Below are 20643 nucleotides of genomic sequence, written 5' to 3'. Positions count from 1 at the left end.
GCCAGGGCAGGATGACCAATCAGAGAAGTAACCCTGGGTCAGCATCCAACTCCAGGGGAGAAAAGTCAAGAGCTCCCCAGGCACAGGCCGGGCCTAGGACTGCAGAACAGCCCTAGCACTGCCTCCACTGGGTGCCCTCTCTCAAGGGAGGCAGCCAGGATGGAAGAATCCCTGACCTGATAATGACTGGGCTGTGTTCCCCCTGCCCCGTCCTCCAGGGTCTCCCTGCAGGCCCAGCCTGGTGGTTGCCAATATGAACCCACACCGCGGGGCTAGAAGGACTCCCCCAGGCTGCCCCTGGGCTTCTGACCAAGTTCTCATGGTCCCCTGGCCAATGCTGTGACCGCGCTCTGCAGGCAACAGCCCTCTCGCTTGACCCCAGCCTTCAGTAGGTCACTGGCAGCTGCTTCTCTGGGTGAGGAAGCAGGAGCCGGTCCCCATGACTTCTGCCAAGCTCGCTGTTCTCACTACATCGGGGCCTGGGAGCCGTGACAGCGGGGAGAGGATGGAGGACGCAGGTGGTGCTGTCCCCGCATGCTGCTCCACGGGAAGCAAGAACCCGAGGGAAGAGAGGGAGCCAGGGCCTCAGAGCCCAGCCTCCCCCCTGTAGGCTCCTCTGTGGTGAGTCTTCCCGAGGCACATGGAATGTGGGAGTCCATCCCTCAGCTGCCCTGCACCTGGCAGCTGGATGCGCAGGGGCACCCCCTCAGGTTGGGGGAGGCATTCTCACCCAGCAGAGCTGAAGTTCTGTCACTTCCTGTCACTGGGGGGTAGTGAGACGAGTTACCAGGGTAACCAGCGGAAATAAATCTTGTCTGGGTAGAATCAAGGGCAGTGTTGTTGCCAGGGCAACTGATTAGATCAGGTGTTTGGCTCGGGGCTTTTCCTGGTACCCAGCAGGGTAAATCACCTGGCATTGATGACCAACCCACTGGACCGTGGTTGCTCACCCAGGGCCCATGCTCCTATCCCTGCTACTTCCTGCTTTGTCTTGACCCAGCCTTTAGGGGTTCAGTGACACAAGATGGTCTGGAGCTGTTCTCTGTGACAGCGGCTATGATTTCACAAGGCCTGGGGTGCTGCAAGGTGGACTGGTTGGTGGGAATTAGAAGGATGGATATGAAGAGACCCTCCCGTGGGGTAGCTTCAAATCAAGGCTGGGGAGTAAAGGCTCCAGGCAGGCTCACAGCAGGTACATGGGCCTGTGAGTGCCCTGCTTCTCGAGGCAGCACCAGGACTAGGAAGCGGAGAGGCCTGAAGGTGTCTTTTGTGTCCCTGCAACTTCGCACGTGGCACATATGTCAAGGCCACACTGGAGGCCATGGCCTTGAACATACTTCCAGTTGTGATGTCCACTTCAGGATCTACCAGACCTGCCTCTCCCTAGACAACATCCATCAGAGGTGGAGGCTGCAGCTGGCCCCCTCTGGCACCTGCTGCAGCTGTACCACCTCTCTGGCACCTGCAGAGGCTGCAGCTCACAGGGAGGCACCTAGAGCAGGCCTTGGGCATCGCCTGCCCCCTGGCCAGATGCTCATCCTCACAATGCCAGGTAGTATTCTGCATCACACTTTGAACACACCCCTTAAAGCTGTTCAAGGATCTTAGCCTCCCTGCACATTACACCATTGTCTTCTCCAGTATTCCAGCTCATAGACCAGCCCCTTCCTTCCATGCCTGGAAAGTGGAGGAGCGTGGGTGGGAAACCCAGCCCTCCCTGCTCAGGCTTACTTGGCCCACGGACTAGCCTGAGGAAAAGAATCAGGAGGCTTTGCTTCAGTACTGCTGCTATAGCTCCTTCCTCACCCTACAGTACCACCTCTAATAGGGGCTACAGTCACCCTCTTCCTCTCCCAAACCCTCAGCTCCCCTACTTCAGATAAACTACCTCCCACAACAGTGGTATGGTAAGGTCCTCTAAGACCCCCACCCACGTGTCAGCTGCCAGTTTGTCTCACAGAGTGTGCACTGACCAGCGCCATCACCTCCAACATGAGCGGGTGGTCCTTGGAAGGATCAGAAGTGGGGTGTCAAAATGTCTGAATTCCAGCCCCATTTCAAACGTCTGGGGGATGCGAGGGGTAAAGGGCACCTCCCTCAGTGCAGCGAGTCTACATAATCAGAGCATCCAGCTGGCCTGGGCAGCCTTCCTTTTGAACAGTGATGGCGGGGAGGGGCCGAGGACACTAGTGCAGCAAGAGGGAAGGGCCCCTGAGAGAGGGTCTCTACATCCTTCAGTGATTGGGACCCCGGTGGGTAGGGTCCGCACCAGACCAACACAGAAATTAACTCCTCCCAAGACACCTGCTATCGGCCCTAACCCCGCAGAGAAACTAAACCTCTAGTCCCTCTGAAATCCGCATGGCCCAAAGCTCGGCGGCCCTGGCTCCCAGAATTACATGGGAAGGAAGAGAACAGAGCCATTCATGGGTGGGAAGCGGGGGACCCGGGTGCCCAGAGCCCAAGTGGGGAGCGGCGGGCACCGCTGTAAGGATGACCAGGCTCAGCGGTCCGCCCACCCCCAGGACCCACCAGCGTGTTCACCGCAGACGTGGCTCCCTCCACACGCGCCTCCCCTCGCTGCTTTCTTGGCAATCAGCTCAGATCACTCCCCGGCTCCTGCGAAAGCCCACCCACGGTGTGGGGTGGGGTTAGGCACAGGCCGCCTCTCCTGGACTTCCCCACTCAAACTCCACTCCCACCGCCGGGGCGCGCGAGGGTTAACCTCGGGGGGTGGGGACTTCGGCGCGATCCCCGCTAGGAGGGAGGGGAGAGGCGGGGAGGCCGTCGGAGCCCCGGGTATCTCAGGCCACCGGGCGCCACTGGGGCACACGCTGCGCGCAGCGAGGGACCAAACGAAGTTGGGAGCAGGAGAGAGACGCGGAGTTTCCAGACGGGTCAAGACGCCGCCCCCGTCCCCGGGGACCGCTCTTTCTACCCCGCCTCTGCCAGCCCCTCCCCAGCCGTCCCAGCCCCTTGCTCCGGCCACCTGATTGCTTTGGGCAAGAATGAAGCCCGGAGACCCCACGACTACCCCGGAGGCCCAGTCGGCCGCCGTGGCTCTGGGTCCGCCGCGGCCCTGGGTCTGCCCGGCTGACGTGCGGCTCTGCGGCCACCTGAGGAAGCAGAAGTCCCAGCGCCGCCGCTTTTTTGTGCTCCGCGCCGACCCGCCGCGCCTCGAATGTTACGAGAGCGAGAAGAAGTTCCGCGCCGGCCGAACGCCGCCCAAGTTCAGCGTGAGCCTGGGGGGCGCCTGCACCATCAGCAAGCGCATGGACGCGCGCCAGCGCCACCTGATCGTCCTGTACACGCGCGACCGCAGCCTGGGCGTGGCGGCGGCCAGCGAGGCGGAGCAGCAGGCGTGGTACAGCGCCCTGCTCGAGGCGCGCGCCGCCGCCGGTGAGGCCCCAGCCCCGCGCCGCGGGAGATGCGGCTGGTGCAGTGTGTGTGTGTTGGGGCGGGGGCGGGGGTGGGGGTGGGGCGGTGGGGCCGGGTTGTGGATTTGGTTTATCCGTAGGCTGTCCCTCCCAAGGGTCTTCGAAGTCAAGTCCAAACCTGAAGGGTTTACACCTTCGGGTTTTCATTCCCTGAGGCAGTGTCTCCAACCTGCCAACCTGGAGTCCCGGTGACCAGCCCATTGTTTCTTCAGGTCCCAGTTCCCCCGAGGACCCCGGGGCCTGGATCCTCGCTCCGTTTCAGGACGTCTGGCCTGTGACTCTGCGACCCAAGGGGCTGGGGCGGGCACGAGGCCTGGGCAGCGGCGGCTACTGCCTGTGCCTGGGTTCCGGGGTACTGACCCTGCTGCGGAAGCCAGGGGGCAGAGGCTCCGGGGCCACCGGGGCATCTCCGCCGCCGGCTCTGCGCCTGTCCCTGCTCAGCGTGCGCCGCTGCGGCCACGCAGACTCTTTTTTTTTCCTGGAGCTCGGCCGTTCGGCACCCACGGGTCCCGGGGAGCTCTGGCTACAGGCGCCCGACGCCGTGGTGGCCCAAAGCATTCACGAGGCCGTCCTGGCCGCCATGAAGCGAACCGGGGACACTGGTGCTGTTGGCAGGGCTGAGCCACTGCCAAGAAAACCCCCAACGGGGGCCTTCAGACCCTCTGCCCCCCAATCTTATGAGACCCCAGACTCTGCGGCCCAAACAAGCGAGCTGAACCGTCGGGATGGCCCGAGTGAGACCAGCGAGCAAGCAACCAAGACCCTGGCAAGGGTGGAGGAGGCAGCCTCCAACCCCGTGAGGTTGGAGCGGGGCGGGGGCTACATAACAATGGGAGCCGGGAGTGACTACGAGCCCATGAAGGGCGGCCAAGCCGGCGGCTACGTGGTGATGGAGCCCCCGGGCCTTCCGGCCTCCACCAAAGCAGCTTCTCGCCAGCCGCTCCAGGATGGAGGGGTCACTGAATACGTGACCATGAGCTGCTGTGCACCACGGTCCTTTTCCTCAAGTTTCTTGCCTCTTTCCTCCGGGGCCGGGGAGCCTGGACCCGGGCTCCAAGGCGCTCCTCTCAGCATCAGAGACGGCTGGGGACGGGCTGGGGCTCAGCCCTGCTTGCAGCCGCCGTCAGAGTTAGCCGGGGAATACGTGTGCATTGAGTATGCGGCCGCGGACTACATAGGAATGGGCACTGCCATCCCGGAGCCCCCAGACCGTGGCCTCAACTACGTCGACCTGGATCTGGTCCCTCCCCTGGAGGTGCGAGGCCACGCCCCCGGGGCCAGGCCCCGCCCACACAGCTACGCTCGGCTGGAGTTCCAGAACCTCGCGGACACCCGGGTGAGGAGACACCCCACCCCCAACTCCCCGCCAACCCCCACCCCCGCCTCCCCTCGACAGGACACCAGTCAGTATAGCGGACAGACAGGAGCGTAGGGAGGGAAAAAAAAAAAAGTGCAAGGTTAAGAATGCGTTCCCACCCACCCCTTCTCAACCCCGAAGCCCCCTTCCCCACATCGGAGTGGCTCTGAAGTCCAGATGTGCCCAGGACGTGTGACCAGCAGAAGCACCGAGTTGCCCCCTAGGGCCCGCTGCCCACTCCACTCCTTCCAATCTTTGGGAGGAGGTTTCCCAAGAAGCTGGATTCTTTTAAGGGAGAAAATTCTAGAACTCTTCTCCCCTTAAAAAACACCACCACCACCAGAACCCTACACATTTCTAGATCTTCTGAGCCTTCTGAGCCAAAGCCCTGATCCTGTTTCCCCACAGAGTTCCTGCAGCATCACTCCAGACTCTCAAGTCCGCTTTGGCCCCCCACCCTGCCCCTGACGATGACAGTATCGATGATGCAAAAGACATACAGACCTGGCCCTCCCCCCACCCACCTGCAGGTTTGCCGGGTGTATGCCAGTCCTGGGACTCCAGCGCAAGAGGGATGAGAGCACCAGGTATCTTACACTAGTGCCCCCACCGCCCCCCTCCCCGGCCAAAATGATGACACCCCCTTACTCCCTACTCCCTAGTTTACTTCTCCCAATTCCAGCTCTGTGCTCAGACAATCCTCCTTCTCCCAGGCCTGGCAAAGCTGAGGGAGCCCTTGCTTCTAATGTATTCAGTCTAGTCTAGAGTAATATTCTGTACACTCCCCCTCTTCATTAAAATTTCCCTGCTTGGTCAGCCTGGAAAGGTCTTAGGTCCATAGGTTCCCCACCTCATGGGGGAATGAGTAACAAGAATCAGAGAGGGGCAGCCAAAGCTGTGGTAGAGGAAGAGAACCCATCCCTGCCTCCGCGCCCCCCCCCCCCCCCCCGCCCCAGCTATTTACCACGAGGAGCCTGTTTGCAAACCAATAGTTTTATTATCAATAGAACCTGCCTGGGGAAGTAGAGGGCCCATTCTGTCCCTGGAGGAGGTATGGACCTTCAGCGTCTGGGGTCCCGGGGAGAGATGGTTCCCCGCAGTGAGAACAGCCTGAGCCATCACTGGCAGCTGGGTGATCAGAGACAAGGGCTGGGGGGCCAGAAGGGAGCCCGGGAGCTCCTGAGGTGCTGGGTCTCGGTTCCCCCTGGCTCATCTGCAGGAGGCCAGTGAGGGCGATCAGCTCTGGCCCACTGAGCCAAGCAGTGGAGCAGCGCGAAGACGGAGTGGGGAGGAGCCAGGGGGACATGATCGGGCGTGGGAGCAGCAGCTTCAGAGAGCCCATCACCTGAAGAGAGAGGAGGGGCAGTGTCTCCCTGAAAGCCATGCCTGAAGGCTGGGGTGAGGCCGAGGCAGCAGGAGCGCTCACCTGCTGAGGGGCCTCAGACAGGTACAGGGGAACACGCTGCCCACGGGGCAGCAGAGGGTCCAAAAAGAAGACGTCTTCAGAGCACATCACCGGGAACCCTGGGGAGGAGAAGCGACTGGGGTGGCAAGCTCTGCACTGGTTCTCTGTGGAGCCTGAGAGGACCAAGGGCAGTACCTGCACCCCTGGGCACTTGCTCTTCACGCTGATGTCCTGCTAGACTGGGCCTGAGGCCCCTGCATGAGGCTGCCTGGTACAGAGGCCAGAACGAGGGATGGTACAAGGTCCGGCCTGAGAAGGAGATGCCAGATGCACAGCTGGGTCCCTGTAGAGGGAGGGACAGGAAAGATTCCTGGCCCTTCAGCCCCTCCCAAGGCATCCCTGTCCTACCCAAGGTCGCTGTCACAGGCACCCCCAACTCACCCACACCAGCCGACATCCTGCTGTAGCCTCATAGTTGGGGTCCCAGGGCGCTAGCGGGGTGATCTCTGATGGTGCCACCCCCCAAGTCCTCTGAGGGGAGACAGGAACTGGGGCGGGGAGGGGAGAGAGAGCAGGAGATGAAGCGATTAAAACAGGCTAAGTAATCAGTAAAAGGGTCTTGGGGGTAAAACGGCAGGACCCTGTACCTACCTGGAGTTCCCGGGGAATGCTTGGCAGCCAGGCCTGGGAGGAGCCGAGGCCGCAGCTGCTCTTTCCGAGTCCAGGAAAGCCTTCGAGGCCAGGGCTGAGGGCTGGGGGCGGGGAGAGGGGTACCGAGATGCTCCAGTCACAGCCTCCCCCAGTCACCACCCCCACTCCAAGTCTGAATATCTCCAAGGCAGAGCCCAGGGTGCCCGGTGTGGGGAGACGGATCATACCCATTATTCAGTAGGGACAACTGAGATTTCCTCATACTGTGGGCCCCTGTTGGGTTCCCCCCAAGTGCCGTCGGCCGAGCCCCTCACCTGCCCTCTGTGGCTGTTCCTGGCTCCACCAGGGCTTCCTCTCCGGAGTCCCAGGCCTGGAAGAGGCCGCTGCCCGCCGAGGGGCATCGTTCCATGGGCGCCTGCTCTTCACCCGCGCCCCACCGCCGGGGGTTCCAGGGCAGCATGTCGAGTCAGGAAGGTGGGCAGGGCCACACCTCGGCGCTCGCGCAGCCCGCCGGGCCCCTCTCGGTCCCTCCTGCGGCCCGGCCTCCCTAAGAGACCTGTGCTGCCACGCGCGTGCCCACGAGCTCAGGTTGCGGCCCACCTCGCCGGGTCTCGCGGGGCCTCGCGATGCCTCGTGACGCCGGCGCCCAGCGCGTTTCCGGGACACGTGGCGCGCAGACCCGCCGGGATTCCCGCGAGTGCCCCCTGGCGGCGGGGTGGCAGGGCCGCGCGCGAGGGCGAAGCCTGGGAAAGAACCGCAGCCCCCGAAGTGGACGTGGAGGCCACCCTGATGTGGACGTGGGGAGGGGGCACCCGTGCCCTGCTCTTGTTCGCGCGCGCGCACACACACACATCTGAGGGGTGACCTAGAGGGCTTCCGGCTTCTCTTTATTGCACTTGACACAACATCATCCAGCTCCCCGTCTTCCACCCTTGGCCGCACCCAGAGGCGGCTGCGCGCCTTGCTGGGCCGGCCTGCTTCCAACCTCCCGGGCAGAGGTGCCCGAGGCATAGGGCCAGGCCCGAGGCCGCCCTCACCAGTCCTCGCTAGAGAGCGGAGCCCAGACGCCGCTGTCTTCGGTTCCTGGGGCCCCCGCCGGGTTGGGCCTCTGCACCCCGACCTCAACCCTAAGGCCGTTCCAGCAGTGCATGGATGACAGCAGCGATGTAGGGGAGGCCCCTTCCCGGGGCCCCCTCCTCCTCCAGGATGTGGTGGGGCTGGCACAGGGACTCCTGGGGGGAAGGGGCCCGGGTTAAGTTCCCCTTGTCACCTCCTCCTCTTGGCCGTGGGGTAGGAAGACACCCTAAAGGAGCCTGGACCAAGGGGGCTGACGGGATGTAGCAGGCAAAGGTCAAGTGCACCCTGGACATGGCTTGGGGACCACTGAGATGCAAGGAAGCTGCCAGAGGGTAACAGAAGGGAGATGACACAGCGGGCCGAGGCTTAGAGGGGAGGACAGACCTGCCACTTTCAGAGGAAAATGCTGGAGTAGGCGGGCTGGCACATAGAGCCCCGGGGACACAGCTGGGCTGGGCCCAGCACAGCAGGAGCAGACGCGCACACACACACAAACACACACACACACACAGGCGGCCGCGATCTGTACAATTTATACAAGAGACAGGGCCCCTACCTGGGCCCCTGCATCCCCTACAAATATAGAGTTCTCTCTACAAAATATAGATAATTTAGCCCCCTATAGCAGTGGGGGGTGGGGCGGGGTGGGGGGGGGTGCAAGGAGGAAGGTTAAGCTCCACCCTCTGGGGAAGCAGGGAGGACTTGAAGGCACCATCAGCACGCAAGGGGCGGGGCAGGGGGAGGGGCTACAGGAGGGGACCAGAGGCTGGGGGCCCAGGGTCTGGGGGTGCCAGAGTGGGGCCTCTGAAGTCAGTGTGTATGAGGGGTGCGGTTCACTAGTGTCTTTGGTAGGGGCTGAAGGCACCACTGGTGGGGAGGGGGTTGCACAGGAGTCATAAATAGAAAGAGGGCAAGGGGCGGGGGAGGGGTGACTGCAGGTCCTAGGAGCCCAGGAGCCGAGTGTAGACGACACAGAGCAGCAGCATAAGGACCACGTAGAAGAGGATGAAGCCGCCCAGACCCGAGGGGGGCCAGGGGGGCGGGGGCGCCCTGCCCCCCACCCGCGTCACAGCCTCCAGGGTGGTCCGCAGCCCCTGGGCGGTGCCCTGGAGGAGATCTGAGGGCGAGCACAGGTCAGCCTGGGAAGGGAGAGTAGGACAGATGGACAAGACAAAGGACACACGTCAATAGCAGCAGCAAGACCATCCTTCCCACCCCTGCCCTCACATGCAGGGCCAGAGCCACGCCAACATGCAGAGTGCGGGAAGGGAGGCATGCGGGGGGACACACAGGCTGGTGGCTGTGCTTCCTTCTGGGGAGCAGAGACCCCCGTGAGCATCCATGCAGAGGGCCCCGCTGAGCCCAGGACAAACTGTACCCTTTATAGGAGAGACCAGCCCTGCGCCCGAGAGCACATCCCCATACCTCAGGTACCCCCATTTTTCGACAGGCTTCTAAGAAACTCTCTACGTTCTTCCGAGACTTGAGGGCACTGAGTTTTGGCTGAGGGTGGGTAAGAAAGGAAAGAGGGAGTAAGAAAGAGGCCCCAGGGGTTCCTGCCCAAACCCCTACTTCCTGCCCTGGGCCCCAACTGACCACAGCAGGTGAGGGCACGTGAATGAAGGGCACGGAGCGGGGCCGCAGCTGGTTGGCCAGCTGACAGAGGATGACCCCGTTGGCCAGAGCCTCGGCCAGGTCATCGGGCAGCGGCCGCTGCAGCTGGGACTCAAGCACCTGGGAGATGGGAAGGAGGGGGAGAGGTCAGCGTCCCCAGAGGAAGTACCAGGCTGGGCAAGGAGGAGGCTGAGGGAAGCCAGGAAGCTTGGGCCCACGCGGAACCCAGGCTCCACCCACACGAGTCCCACCTCTCATACCTGGCGCAGCTGAGCCATCACCTCCTTTTCGTCCAAAAGCTGGGGGGATCGCCGAGGTCTCAAGACAGTGTCTGGTGAGGAAGGGCCTGGAGAAAAGGGGGATGTGGGGCTGTCTCCACCGCCCACCATGGACTTTGTAGCCGGGTTGCAGTGTCTGGCACCCACATCTCCTGCCTCTGTGCTTGTGGGATTTTCCACACAAAGGGACAATTGACCAGAGAACTTCTAGGCCACAAGGGATGACCCCAGCCCGGGGCTTAGTGCTGGATTAGTACTGGGTTAGTACTGGGGAGGGGGCAAGACCCACCTGAGCTGCTCTGAGAGGAAGAACGGAAGAGGAAGCTGTTTGGTCTCTGAATGGAGCTGAGCGGCCGGGGAGCAGGTGCGGTCGCTGGGGGCCAGGGCCAGGGGACAGGGACGGGGCAGAGAAACACCACCTCAGTGTCCTACCCCTCCGTCAGGCTGCCAGGCCTCAACCCGCCCCCCGCCACCTACACAGGCCCCCATCCTCCACCCAAAGCTCCTCTCCCACCTGGTCCAGATGGAAGCGGGGGCTCCTGGGAGGTGGAGGCAGGGGCGGGGGTGGGAGTGGGGGCTCCCTGCCCCCCTGATGCTCCCAGCTGGGTGGTATTGGATCTGGACGTGCCGCTGTGGAGACACAGAGGGGAGTCAGAGGGGTGGCCGGGGCAAGGGTGTGCACGCAGGGCGGGGACTGAGGGACGTGGAGTCCAGGACACATACTTGAAGGCGGCCTGAGTGGACGAGGCAGCAGGACCCCCACCAGCAGCCCTGACCCCCAGCTTCAGGAAACTAGAAAAGGAAGGAGACGTGGGGTCAGCAGTGCCCAGCTCCGCCAACCCCAAGAGACAGAGAAGCTCGTGGGGGCTCCCCTGCGCGCACCTGTCCTTCCTGGGGGCCCCCCACACTGCACTCTGCTGCTGCTGCTGCCGCCGCTCGCGCTCCTGCCACAGCTGCAGGGTGTCCGGGCGCCGCCGCTCCTCCCCTGCCGGCTCCTCCCGCCTGCGGGCAAGGGACGAGAGGCAGAGCTGGGTGGGGGAGAGGAGACACGCGTGAAGGGAGGGGGTGCCGCCTCGGGGGGCTCCGCGTGTACCTGCTGCTTGGTGCCCTCTCCCCGTCTCCTGCCACAGGGCTCGACTCTGGTGGCCGCGGCTCCTGAAGACAGAACAGCAGAGGGGCTGAGGGGGTCCCCCGAGCCTGCACTGGCTCGCTCCCTCCGGCCCTCTCATGGTAGATGGACACGGGATGCGGCAGCCCCTCACCTCGCCGGTACCTCGCTCCTCATCCTCCCCAGGCACGTGGCTGTCGATGAAGTCGACCTGCTCAGGGTCTCCGTCAGCTAGAGAGAGCAGGGCATGTCAGAGAGCGGAGCGGGGCGCTGAGGGCCTCGTCCACACCCCCAGCCCGGAGCCCATGTCCCCGCTGCTCACCAGAGCCATCCTCCCTTCGTTCTCTGGGCCCCCGAGGCTCCCGGGCCAGCTCTGAGATCCGGAACGACAACTCGGAGAACTCATCCGTTGACTGGAAATGCAGAAAGGCAGAGACGGGAGATAGACCCTCCAGAGTCCGGGGCCCATGGTGAACCAGCCCTTCCCTGAGGCACTTGGATGAGGGACTGAAGAAGACGGCTCCAGCCACCCTCATCACTCTGAGCTTTCGAGGCAGAAGACGAAGGGTCCTAGCTCAGAGGTTCTCCCTGGGGCCGAGATCCCCTGTGGTCCCATGGGAAGGAGGCCCTTACCTCATTTCCAGACCACCTCTTGCTGCCACTGTCAACGCTGTGGAAGCCCGAGTCCAGCCCGCCATCATACCGACGTCCTGGAAACAAGTCCTCGGCGGGGCTGGAACCAGCCAGGGAGAGCTGGTCAGCCCCGTTCTAGGCGGCCACCCTCTCATCCACCCTCCGGAAACCATGGGGTCCCTGGCGCTGGGGAGGGGTTTAAGTATCCAGGGGCTTCTTTCCTTCCCACATGGAACTTACCAGGGGCTGAAACTTGGGGGGCGGGAAGGGGCAAGGTCCCCCAGTGCAGACCCACCGCGCCGCCCAGCCTCTGTCGACAAATACTTGAAAATGTGAAGTTTTCCCTTCAGGCAGATCTGGGTGTGGAGACGCATAGTGAGGGGAAGGGGGGACCCCGAGATCCTGCTTGGCTACCATAGGGACCCACACCCCCAACTCCTGCCCACTCTCAGCCAGCCCTGTGCCCCCTCCTACCCCTACCGCCCAGCCCTGCTCCCAACTCACCTGGGCAGGAGGGCTCTGCAGGGGGTTGCTGTCCAACAGAATGACCTGCAGGTGCCTGAGGCGGCAGAAGGAGACCGGGATGCGGGAGACACGGTTACAGGAGAAATCCAGGCGGACAAGAGGAAGGTCCCCCAGCTCTGGGGGTGGGTGAGGGAGAAGTCAGACGCATGCTCAGGGGCGGGGCCTTGTGCTCACTTCCTCTGCCCCCTGCTCTGGCTGGCATGTCACCTCTCCAGCAGCCCCCTCTGCCCTGGTGGGCGGAGGGCGCTCCCCAGGAACCACCGCCCTGCTCCTCTGCTCACTCAAACTGACTTCAGCTGCTGCCCATCCGTTTCTCCTCCCTGCCCACTCCACCCCACTGCCACTTCCTCCTCCTCAAGTGTCCATCACAGGGCCCAGATCAAACTGTGACACCTTGTTGCTCAAAAGCCTTCCAGGACTTGCAGCCAGGGCTGCTGCAGGTGAGCGGGCGGTGCCCTGCACAAAGGCACAGGCAAGCGAGGGCTGCAACCCCCAGGCGCTCTACTAGTCAAGCCCTGGCCCACCCGCAGGAGAATGGTACCCTTCTCCACTTCTCAGAGAGGTCCCCTGGATTAGTGATGAGCCGAGACACAGGATGAGAATAAAAATCACTGCTCTCTGGTCAAGCAGCATTCCCTGGTTAAGGAGTTCATGATCTGGCTCCGCCCACATTTCCCACCTCGCTTCCCACCGTCACACCACATCGGACCACCCTCCAGCCCCTTGGCTCTGGCCTCTCTACATGCTGTCTGCTCAGCTAGGAGAACCCCATTTTCTGTCCATGCATCTTTCCAGGTTCAGCTCAGGTGTCACTTCTCTGAAATCTTTCCAGACACTAGGCTGGAATTTATTGCTCCTTCCTCTGTTTCCCCAGGGCATTTTGCTGGGGTCTCTTATGGCCCAGAGGGAGCCCTGATCAAATTCTTATGTACCCCTACCGTCTTAGAAGAAGGATGTGAGGAGCCCAGAGAAACAGGTAGCCACCTGACTCCCCTCGCCTGCTCTTCAAAAACACGGGTAGCGTGGCCGCGGTCCTTTCCACCAGTCCTGGCTTACCTTCCTAACCATTCCATGCTGGACCTCTATGCTCTACACATAGGGGTACTTCTGCCTCGGCTGCAGAAGGATAGGGAACTCTCCTTCAAAGGTCAGCTCCTCCTGTGCCTCAGGGCCGAGGTCTTCCCCAGGGTCCCCAGCAGAGCCATGGCTCCCTCCAGCTTCTACGGCTTTGAGTTTCCTATCCTAGCACCTCCCTCCGCTTGTCTCTCCCCATTAAGCCCTTAAATCTTCAGAGCTGGCCCCAGAACTGAGTGACATCACTCACATCTACCTAGTCCCCACCTAAAACACAGGAAACACACACACACAGCTAAGTGAATAAAGGAAGGTGTGCCTGTTTTGGAGCAGAGGCTATCAAGTGTCAAGGTGCATCACAATTAGCTCATTAAAATGGGCTTGCTTGGGCTCCAGCGCACTAGTTCAGAATCTCTGGGGAGGCAGCACGGGGCCTCACCAGACTAAGGTTTTGAGAGCTTCATCTGCGCTAAGTGGTGACACTGGGTGGCTTCGAAGGCCCTTTCTGACCATGAAATTCTGCAGGGTACCTGCTGACACAGTCACCTCCTGCCCTTCCTGTACCTTTCCCCACATCTGTCAAGGACAGCTAATAAACCCTGCCTTGCCGGCTTCAGAGGGGTGCTGGTCAAGAGCAAGGAAAATAATTTACAGTGCATTTCATGCATGGCAAAACCCTGGGTGACTAAGGCACCATTGTTCAAGGTAGATACATACACACACACACACCCCGACACCCTCTAAGTCTTCCTCTCCCTCACCGTCAGGCAGGGTGCTGAGCTGGTTCCTCCGAACGTTGAGGTCCCGCAGGGTGGGGAGGCTGCACAGCTCTGCGGGGAGCGCCTGCAGCTCATTGCTGCTCACGTCCTGGAATGAGGAGAGACGTGGGCAAGGAGCACCAGAAACTGCCTCCTGGGCCAGGCTACTTCCTTTAGTCTCATCCCTTCCCCTAGGGCGCATCCCGCCTTTCCCGGCCCTCCCGCCAAAAGTCCCTAGTGCCTGGCTCAGCCATCCCCCCAGTCTCCCTGCTCCTCATCCTCACGAGCTGGCGCAGGCTCCCCAGGGCACTGATGTCGGGAGGCAGGGCCCCCAGTTTGTTGTTGCTGACGATGAGCACTCGCAGGGGCAGCTGGCAGATGTAGGGCGGCAGCGACGACAGCTGGTTTCGGCTGCAGGAAGGAGAAAGGCAGTGGGCTCCCCCTCCGGGCAGGAACTCTCCCGTGTTGCCCTACTTTCTGGGTCACGGGGAGGGTCCCTCAGGGTGCCATGCACTGGTACTTGGGGCTGAGAAGGACAACCCCCTACCCTCCTGTGGCCCTGCCTCCCTACCTGAGGTTGAGGTAGGTGAGAGCAGTGAGATTCCCCAAGGCTGGGTTCAGGCATCTCAGACAATTGTGGTACAGGCTCAGGCCCTCCAGGGACACCAGCTGGCACGCCGCCTCTGGCACCTCAGGGAACCGGTTCCGGGACAGGTCTAGGGGAAACAAGTGTCGGGGCGAGCTTGCAAAGGCCCGGTCCTGGATTCCCCGGAGCCAGTTGCCCAGCCTTCTACCTCCCCAGCGGACCTAAAGAATCAGACCTATAAACCTGGACTCCCTAGAGTTTAAGAAGAAAGACTTTGTAACCTGGAGCACACTCCAGGTATAACCAGAAAGGCAGAGGCAAGACTGGGCTGGAGAAGCCTAGACTGGGGGGTGGGGGGAGGGCAAGCCACAAACACCGTCTTCAGACACACACAGGGCTATTCTACAAGGGTGGTTAGATTCTCTCATTCCTGTGGCTCCCGTTGTCCTGTGATGCCTGAGGAGGTGGAAGGCAAAGGTCATAGGAGAAAGCTGATGCTCCAAAGGAACTAGCAAGGTGATGGGCTGGGAGACTCAAGGTAAGACTATGAACCACCCTTGAGGGAGATGGCCAAGGAGGCTCCTCCCTCCTCAGGGCTCTGTCTCCCACCCTCAACCTATTTTCAACCTAGGGGAAAAACCAGGGGTCATTAGAGCCTAGTCTAGAGACCTGATGCTGACCTACAGTTTTTCACCAGCCCCTGGGATCAGCGAGCCAGTTCCATGAAGTTACAGATTCCCGAGGACCTGAGGGAAAGACAAGTGGACCAAGCCAGAGGTGGGAGCTGGAGTCCCAGGCAGGGACTGGCCTCCTTCCTACCCTCTTCCACTCCCAAGAGCCGGCCTCTATGTCCTCTCTCACTTTTACCCAGACTTCAGACCAGCGCCTGTGTCTTGGGCCTGGGCAAGGCATGGAGAGGGTGGAAAGGAGGGGAGAGCCTACTGCCATCCTTTTATCTCAACCAGTGGCTTCCTATACTGAGGCAGGGTTCCCGCCAGGCTGGAGGCACTCGCCGCTCAGACCTCCGCAGCCGGGTTTCTGCTTCCTCTGCTCAGCCCGTACTGGGAGGGGCCCAGGGCCTGCTACGGGAAGTCCCAGGCCACGGTGCTTGGGTGAGCTTCTTAGAGGGCCCTCTCCAGGGAAGGGCAAGCAAAAGCCGAGGGGAGGGGAAGCTGGGGTTATCCCCCAAGGAGGTGAGTCTTGTGACAGGAAATGAAGCAGAGGCAATCTGTCGGCTTCTGTCTCTGGTGGGCCCTGTGTTTACCGGGGTGGGTGACAGCTGGACGCCCCAGGAGCCCCCACTGCTCCCAGCCCTGCTGTGCACAGAAAGACCTGTCCCAGGAGAAGACGGTCCTGGAGAGGCTGGGAGGGCCAGACGCATCCTCCAGCCCCGCCCCCTCCACCTGCCTACTTTCTCTTGTATGCACTGCAGGGGCCTGTGGGAGAAGGGGTGGGGAGCAAGTTCTGATGGGGCGCACAGGGGGCAAAAGCTCAGGGCGGAAGGGAGCAGGGCTGGAGGAGGCAGGGCCTAGGAGGCACAGGATGTGGTCTGTGAGAGATCGAGCTGCACTTCTCTTTTGCGAGCGCAGCCCTTCCCCCACCTCAGGATTCATCCTGCTATCAGGGCCCCAGGAACAAGTCCAAGGGACATCAGGGACCTGGGCCATGGGACAGCATGTGCAAGGAACACGCTGGTTCAGAAAGAGCTGGGGAAACAGGAGGAGAGCTTCCACATGATTGGGGCGGCAGTGCTGGAAGCCTTTATCTGTCAGGACTGAAGGGCAAGGAGATGTGGAGATCAGGGTATGGGCAACACTGAGTGGCTTCCTGTCACTTCCTCTTTTCCACCCCAAGCTACAGGCACCCTGCGTGGGGAGAGGGGCCAGAGAAGAGAGCTCGGGATGAGACCCACCTGGCCTAGAACCTGGGCCCTGAAAGGACTGAGGGTTCCTATGTGGAGAGCAGGGCAGAGAGGGGTTCACAGGAAGCTGGGGCTGTCCCAGGAGAACAGGCTGCACCCTGAGCTGGGCTGCACCCTGAGCCGGAATGCTGGGGAGGAGGCGGGAGGGGGTGGGAGCTGGGAGGGGCCCCGGAGTTCTCCGGAGTTTTCCCCAGGAGTCCACTCTCACAGACAGAGCCCTAAGGAAGTAAAGAATAACATTTGGTCTTTGTCAAAAAACAAGCAAGGGGGAGGGGAAAGGGAACAGACGGCGAGTGTCACACAGCTGCTGAGGTCAATCTGGAGCTGGGGGGTTAGGCGGCTGGGGGAGACTGAGAAGGACGGGAATGGCTCCTGGGTTCCCTGAACTCACTCACCGCAGAGCCGGCCAGTGAGTTTACCTAGCAACCCAAGACAAGCAGAGTGGTTTCAACTGGTTCTCTCCAGACAGCTGAGGAAGGACTAGGCTGTTTGCAGGTGAGCAGGCACCTGCTAGGTGGGGAATGCAGTCCCAGGGGAGTGTCATCAGGGGTCACTCTCATCCAGCCCCAAGTCCCACCCTGGGCTCCGCTGGGGTGGGGCTTTGGGAATGCGATCCTCCGCCCCTCTCCCAATCCCCACCCCCCCAGCTGCCAGCCCAAGGTCAACGTTGGCCTTCTGAGCAGCTGAGGCCTGACTCACCTGTCACAGTGGAGTCCCCTACACCCTACCATCAACAGACACCAGGGTAGGGGGCGCATGATAGCGGGATCCTAGGGGTGGGGGAGTGGGAAGGGCAGTGGGGACCGTCTCAAAAGATTTCCTTCCTTTCAGCAACTGCCTAAAGTCCCTCGCCCCTGGGGAAAAGCAGAAACTGAAATGGGAATTCTGGGGTGTCTATGAGATCACAGGCTGCACAGTGACCTCACACACGCAAGAAGGAGGAGGAGTCTCAGATAAAGGGGTCAGAATAATGGGAGGAAGAACTCGCGGAGAAAAGAGATGGGGGAGGTGGGAGATTTGCTTCTTTTCCACAGGCTGGCTGGGTGAAGAGTGGAGAGAGGCAGCAGCCTTAGGGGGCGGGACTACCAAGAGAAGGACACAAACTTGGGGTTGTCAGGGGCAAATCTATGGGAAGCGGGGGCCTGGGGCTGCTCCTATCTCGGTGGAACAGGGGAAAGAGTTGGAAACGAAGTGAGGAAAGAGAAAGGAGTCATGGTGGGGGGTGGGCTTTCGGGGGCTGCTGTATGGAATGATCAGAACTGAGGTTGAAGAGATCACGCAAATAAGCCAACCAGGTGAGGGGCGGGACCATTCTACAGGTGCGCAGATATGCAAATAAAGAGCAGCAGAGGGCGGAGAGAGGGGGGCTCTCACGACGCTCGGCCAGGGACTCTAGGTGTTACAGGCAAACGAGAAAAGGGCTCATCGTCTAATAGTTCTTAAAGTGGGGAGGGGGCTGGTAGCGGACTTATGCAAATCCACAGAATCCAGAACTCCAATGGCCAGGTGATGGGGCGGGCCAGACGCCCGGGCCCCGGGAGAAACAAGCAAGGGGCGGGGCTATGCAAACGAGGGTCCCAGCCGGGCTCTGGGCCTGGTTGCACACTCACCAGCCTGGGTGATGTCTGACAGGTCGTAGCTGCGAGCCGCGCCCCGGGGGAAGTGCTTCAAACGCCGGTTAGACAGGTTCAGGGTCCCGGTGGCCACGGCCTCCTCTAGGGCCCGCTCTGCACTGCGGCTCCCGGGCAGACCTGGAGACCCTGGGACGGAGGTCGTGGCCGCCGCCTCCTCACCCCCGGCGGCGAGTGGGGCCGCCACCGCCGCCGCCATCCGCTCCCGGCGGCTCCCGCTGCCTGACTGACGGCGACCGGCCGTCCCTCCTTGCCCCTCCCCCTCCTCGGAGCCGCCGTAGTCGCTTCCCGGGGGGAGGGAGCGGGCTCAGGGACCCGGCGGGCCAATCGGGACCCCGAGGCGCGTCGGAAGTGGCTAATCAGAACCGCCGGGAGGGGTGGAGACTCCTGCACTGAGTGAGGCGAGAAGAAGGGAGGGGGGACGAGATTAGAGCGCTCGCCAACGGCCGAGGTTCCAGGCCGGCCCGCCCCGCGCAGCCGCACCCAATCACAAATCTCAGGAGCGGGGATGGAGCCAATCAGGTCCAATCAGGAGGCGGAGACGCCCAGGGCTCCACTCTGCGGGGATGGAGGCAGAGAAAAGCAAATCCTGAGCTTCGTCCAACGAAAACCAATCGCAAGCCAGACACAGGCGAGTGACTGTCAAGAAGGCCAATTAGATCCTCCCAAGGGAACCTGGCCCGGCCTCTTCTCTGAGGGACGGCTCTACCAACCAATAGTATGGGCGAGAAGGCGGCCCCCTTCGCTAAGGAGGAGGCGGGTGAACTACAACTTTTTGAGACTGAGATAAAAGAATGCAAGCGCAGCGCGCTGGGCCGGCTGCAAGCGGTTGCAAGGACTGAAGTTAATGTGTGCATGTAGGACTTTTGAGCAAGCGAGCTCAGAGCTTTGAGGACCGTGGGGACTAGGGGGAGCGGGAGGCATGGTGATGCCTGAGGCCAGTGTACCGAGGGGTCGTTACCGCAGAAGGGATAGTGGATGCCACTCCCGCTGCGAAGGCTGAGGGCCCCCAGACAATCTGGAGTCCGAGCCGACCAGTGGCTTCCTAGGGTCTGAAGATGCCCAGCTCAACTCCTGGAGGAAGGGTTAAGGAAGACCCGGAAAGCCTCGAAAATACGCCGGGCTATCCCGCTGCCCAAAGGAGGGCGCCTGGCTGGTTAGAAATTGTGATGATCAAACCTGCGGGATTAATCTACAAGGGACCACCCTCACGTAGAAGTCCTCCGTTTTACAAATGAGGAAACAAGCGGAGGGAAGTTGAATAGCTGTCAAGAGAAAACAAGTTACTGACAGCTCGCACTAGAAGCCAGGCTTCTCCCTGCATCAGCTTTTGCGTTGGGCTTTTTTTTTTTTCTGTTTGCACCCTCTTCTTTGGCTTCCAAGGTGAAACGGAGTGGATAAAGAGGACCCAGATGCAAGAGGAAGCTGCCTATACTTGTTCGGTCTGCTGAGAGATCTTAACATCCTGTTAGGTGGCATAAGGACCTAGTATAATCCACTTAACTGGTTAACAGATGCCTAGCCACAAGTAGCTGAAGAATCTCTCCCATAAGTCACAACTCAGATGTTGACATTCCGAGACATTTATTGAATTATTAGAATTCCATCCTATGTGTGTCAGTCTAGGTGTTTACTGGTCCCCCTAAGTAAGGGAGTTGGATTGGATGGTTGACAGTCTACTAACTAACACAGAAAATGAATGAGTCTATAATACTGTGCAGCTGAGGGCTGGTTGTCCAGGCCTGAATTCTTCAGTGTTGCTGGGACAGCCAGCCACTCCTTGGATGTATCAGTGCAGATCTTCTGTCACCCACATGGACAGATGCAGCCCCAGCTCCTGCTGCTTCTCATCCACGTCATCCCCCTCTCCCCATAAGACTAAGTTAATAGCTTAGACTCTGGGAGATATCCTAAGCTTTCAGAGTAAATCTATCTCTTTCTTCCACCTTAATAGGTTGCCCTTCATGCATGCAACCATGTTACTGTCCCAGTCTGCTTTTGGATGTGTTCTTCATGAGAAGAGTAGTGTTTCTGCTCAGCTGTGCTCACTGTCATCTCATACATGCTGTCATGAGATAAATGGTCTAATTAGCAGGGTCACCTTTCCCCCTTGCCTTTCAAATTGAGTTTATATCCCTGAGCTACAAATCCCCTGGCAGCTCTGACCTGCTGAGATATGAAGAATTCACCAGTGCTTCTCTTGCTAAAAGGGCATCAAGTGGAAAAGCCTCCTCCTACTCCCTGAAAGGAAAGGCCTCATCTACCAGTAGCTCACACTTTCCTTGTCCTGTCCAATGCATATCCCATGAGCCCCTGGGTGGCCAGAACTGAGCTAGAACCAAGGAGCTGAGAGAGAAAATCCCAGGCAAGCTTGGGGAAAAATAGGTCACAGTGGCTGGGTGGTGAGGTCACAGAGAGAGGTTTGTCTGCCCCAGACTCCATAGGGGAGGAGCCTAGCAGGCCAAAGGGCCCCAGAAAGTCCCCCAAGCCCAGGCAGGGGACATGGTGTGGGGAAGGCAGCAGGGACGGGGGCCAGGGAGCTGAGTACGGGGGGCCAAGGGGCCCGGAGAGATGAGGGCAGGCGCAGG

The 20643-nt window shown here is 60.9% G+C and overlaps 3 protein-coding genes across 6 annotated transcripts; 1 reads left to right on the top strand and 2 right to left on the bottom strand.

Moving 5' to 3' along the window:
* The first annotated feature begins 485 nt into the window (after nt 1–485).
* Nucleotides 486–5671, top strand: LOC122701808 (insulin receptor substrate 1-like). Of its 2 annotated transcripts, none has more exons than XM_043915133.1 (3): nt 486–3399; nt 3650–4773; nt 5325–5671. In XM_043915133.1, exons 1-3 carry the CDS (start codon nt 3009–3011, stop codon nt 5370–5372), a joined length of 1563 nt encoding a protein of 520 aa, XP_043771068.1. In that variant the 5' UTR covers nt 486–3008; the 3' UTR covers nt 5373–5671. The 2 variants fall into 2 exon arrangements, with proteins under 2 accessions (XP_043771068.1, XP_043771067.1); XM_043915132.1 differs by having other exon boundaries at nt 5203–5641.
* Nucleotides 5672–5771: 100 nt separating this feature from the next.
* On the bottom strand, nt 5772–7574 carry SAP25 (Sin3A associated protein 25). Of its 2 annotated transcripts, XM_043915142.1 has the most exons (6): nt 7165–7574; nt 6851–6951; nt 6641–6747; nt 6395–6542; nt 6221–6318; nt 5772–6139 (listed from the first exon to the last, which is right to left on the bottom strand). In XM_043915142.1, exons 1-6 carry the CDS (start codon nt 7308–7310, stop codon nt 5795–5797), a joined length of 945 nt encoding a protein of 314 aa, XP_043771077.1. In that variant the 5' UTR covers nt 7311–7574; the 3' UTR covers nt 5772–5794. The 2 variants fall into 2 exon arrangements, with proteins under 2 accessions (XP_043771077.1, XP_043771076.1); XM_043915141.1 differs by having other exon boundaries at nt 5772–6318.
* Nucleotides 7575–7716: 142 nt separating this feature from the next.
* Nucleotides 7717–18774, bottom strand: LRCH4 (leucine rich repeats and calponin homology domain containing 4). Of its 2 annotated transcripts, none has more exons than XM_043915131.1 (18): nt 18035–18774; nt 14489–14633; nt 14202–14328; nt 13921–14026; nt 12065–12201; nt 11801–11916; nt 11561–11660; nt 11250–11340; nt 11082–11158; nt 10913–10974; nt 10702–10821; nt 10543–10611; nt 10334–10449; nt 10109–10192; nt 9802–9887; nt 9524–9661; nt 9353–9430; nt 7717–8082 (listed from the first exon to the last, which is right to left on the bottom strand). In XM_043915131.1, the coding sequence occupies exons 1-18, from the start codon at nt 18252–18254 to the stop codon at nt 7978–7980; spliced, it is 1977 nt and encodes a 658-aa protein (XP_043771066.1). In that variant the 5' UTR covers nt 18255–18774; the 3' UTR covers nt 7717–7977. The 2 variants fall into 2 exon arrangements, with proteins under 2 accessions (XP_043771066.1, XP_043771064.1); XM_043915129.1 differs by lacking the exon at nt 7717–8082 and adding an exon at nt 8447–9066.
* Between the last annotated feature and the right edge of the window lie 1869 nt (nt 18775–20643).

This window comes from Cervus elaphus, chromosome 10, assembly GCF_910594005.1.
Source record: "Cervus elaphus chromosome 10, mCerEla1.1, whole genome shotgun sequence".
In the NCBI taxonomy this organism is placed as follows: Eukaryota; Metazoa; Chordata; class Mammalia; order Artiodactyla; family Cervidae; genus Cervus; species Cervus elaphus.
The sequence above is the reverse complement of the archived record's forward strand: the minus strand, read 5'-3'. Positions and strand labels throughout refer to the sequence as shown.

Excerpts from the sequence above, each read along its gene's own strand:
- LOC122701808 (XM_043915132.1), top strand. The coding sequence starts at position 3,009 with ATGAAGCCCGGAGACCCCACGACTACCCCGGAGGCCCAGTCGGCCGCC. Across the intron at positions 3,400-3,649 it reads CGAGGCGCGCGCCGCCGCCG|GTCCCAGTTCCCCCGAGGAC; the intron begins GTGAGGCCCCAG and ends TTGTTTCTTCAG. Across the intron at positions 4,774-5,202 it reads AGAACCTCGCGGACACCCGG|AGTTCCTGCAGCATCACTCC; the intron begins GTGAGGAGACAC and ends GTTTCCCCACAG.
- SAP25 (XM_043915141.1), bottom strand. The coding sequence starts at position 7,310 with ATGCTGCCCTGGAACCCCCGGCGGTGGGGCGCGGGTGAAGAGCAGGCG. Across the intron at positions 6,952-7,164 it reads GGAACAGCCACAGAGGGCAG|CCCTCAGCCCTGGCCTCGAA; the intron begins GTGAGGGGCTCG and ends CCCCGCCCCCAG. Across the intron at positions 6,748-6,850 it reads GCATTCCCCGGGAACTCCAG|TTCCTGTCTCCCCTCAGAGG; the intron begins GTAGGTACAGGG and ends TCCCCGCCCCAG.
- LRCH4 (XM_043915129.1), bottom strand. The coding sequence starts at position 18,254 with ATGGCGGCGGCGGTGGCGGCCCCACTCGCCGCCGGGGGTGAGGAGGCG. Across the intron at positions 11,917-12,064 it reads TGCAGAGCCCTCCTGCCCAG|ATCTGCCTGAAGGGAAAACT; the intron begins GTGAGTTGGGAG and ends CTCCACACCCAG. Across the intron at positions 9,662-9,801 it reads TGATGGCTCAGCTGCGCCAG|GTGCTTGAGTCCCAGCTGCA; the intron begins GTATGAGAGGTG and ends CCCATCTCCCAG.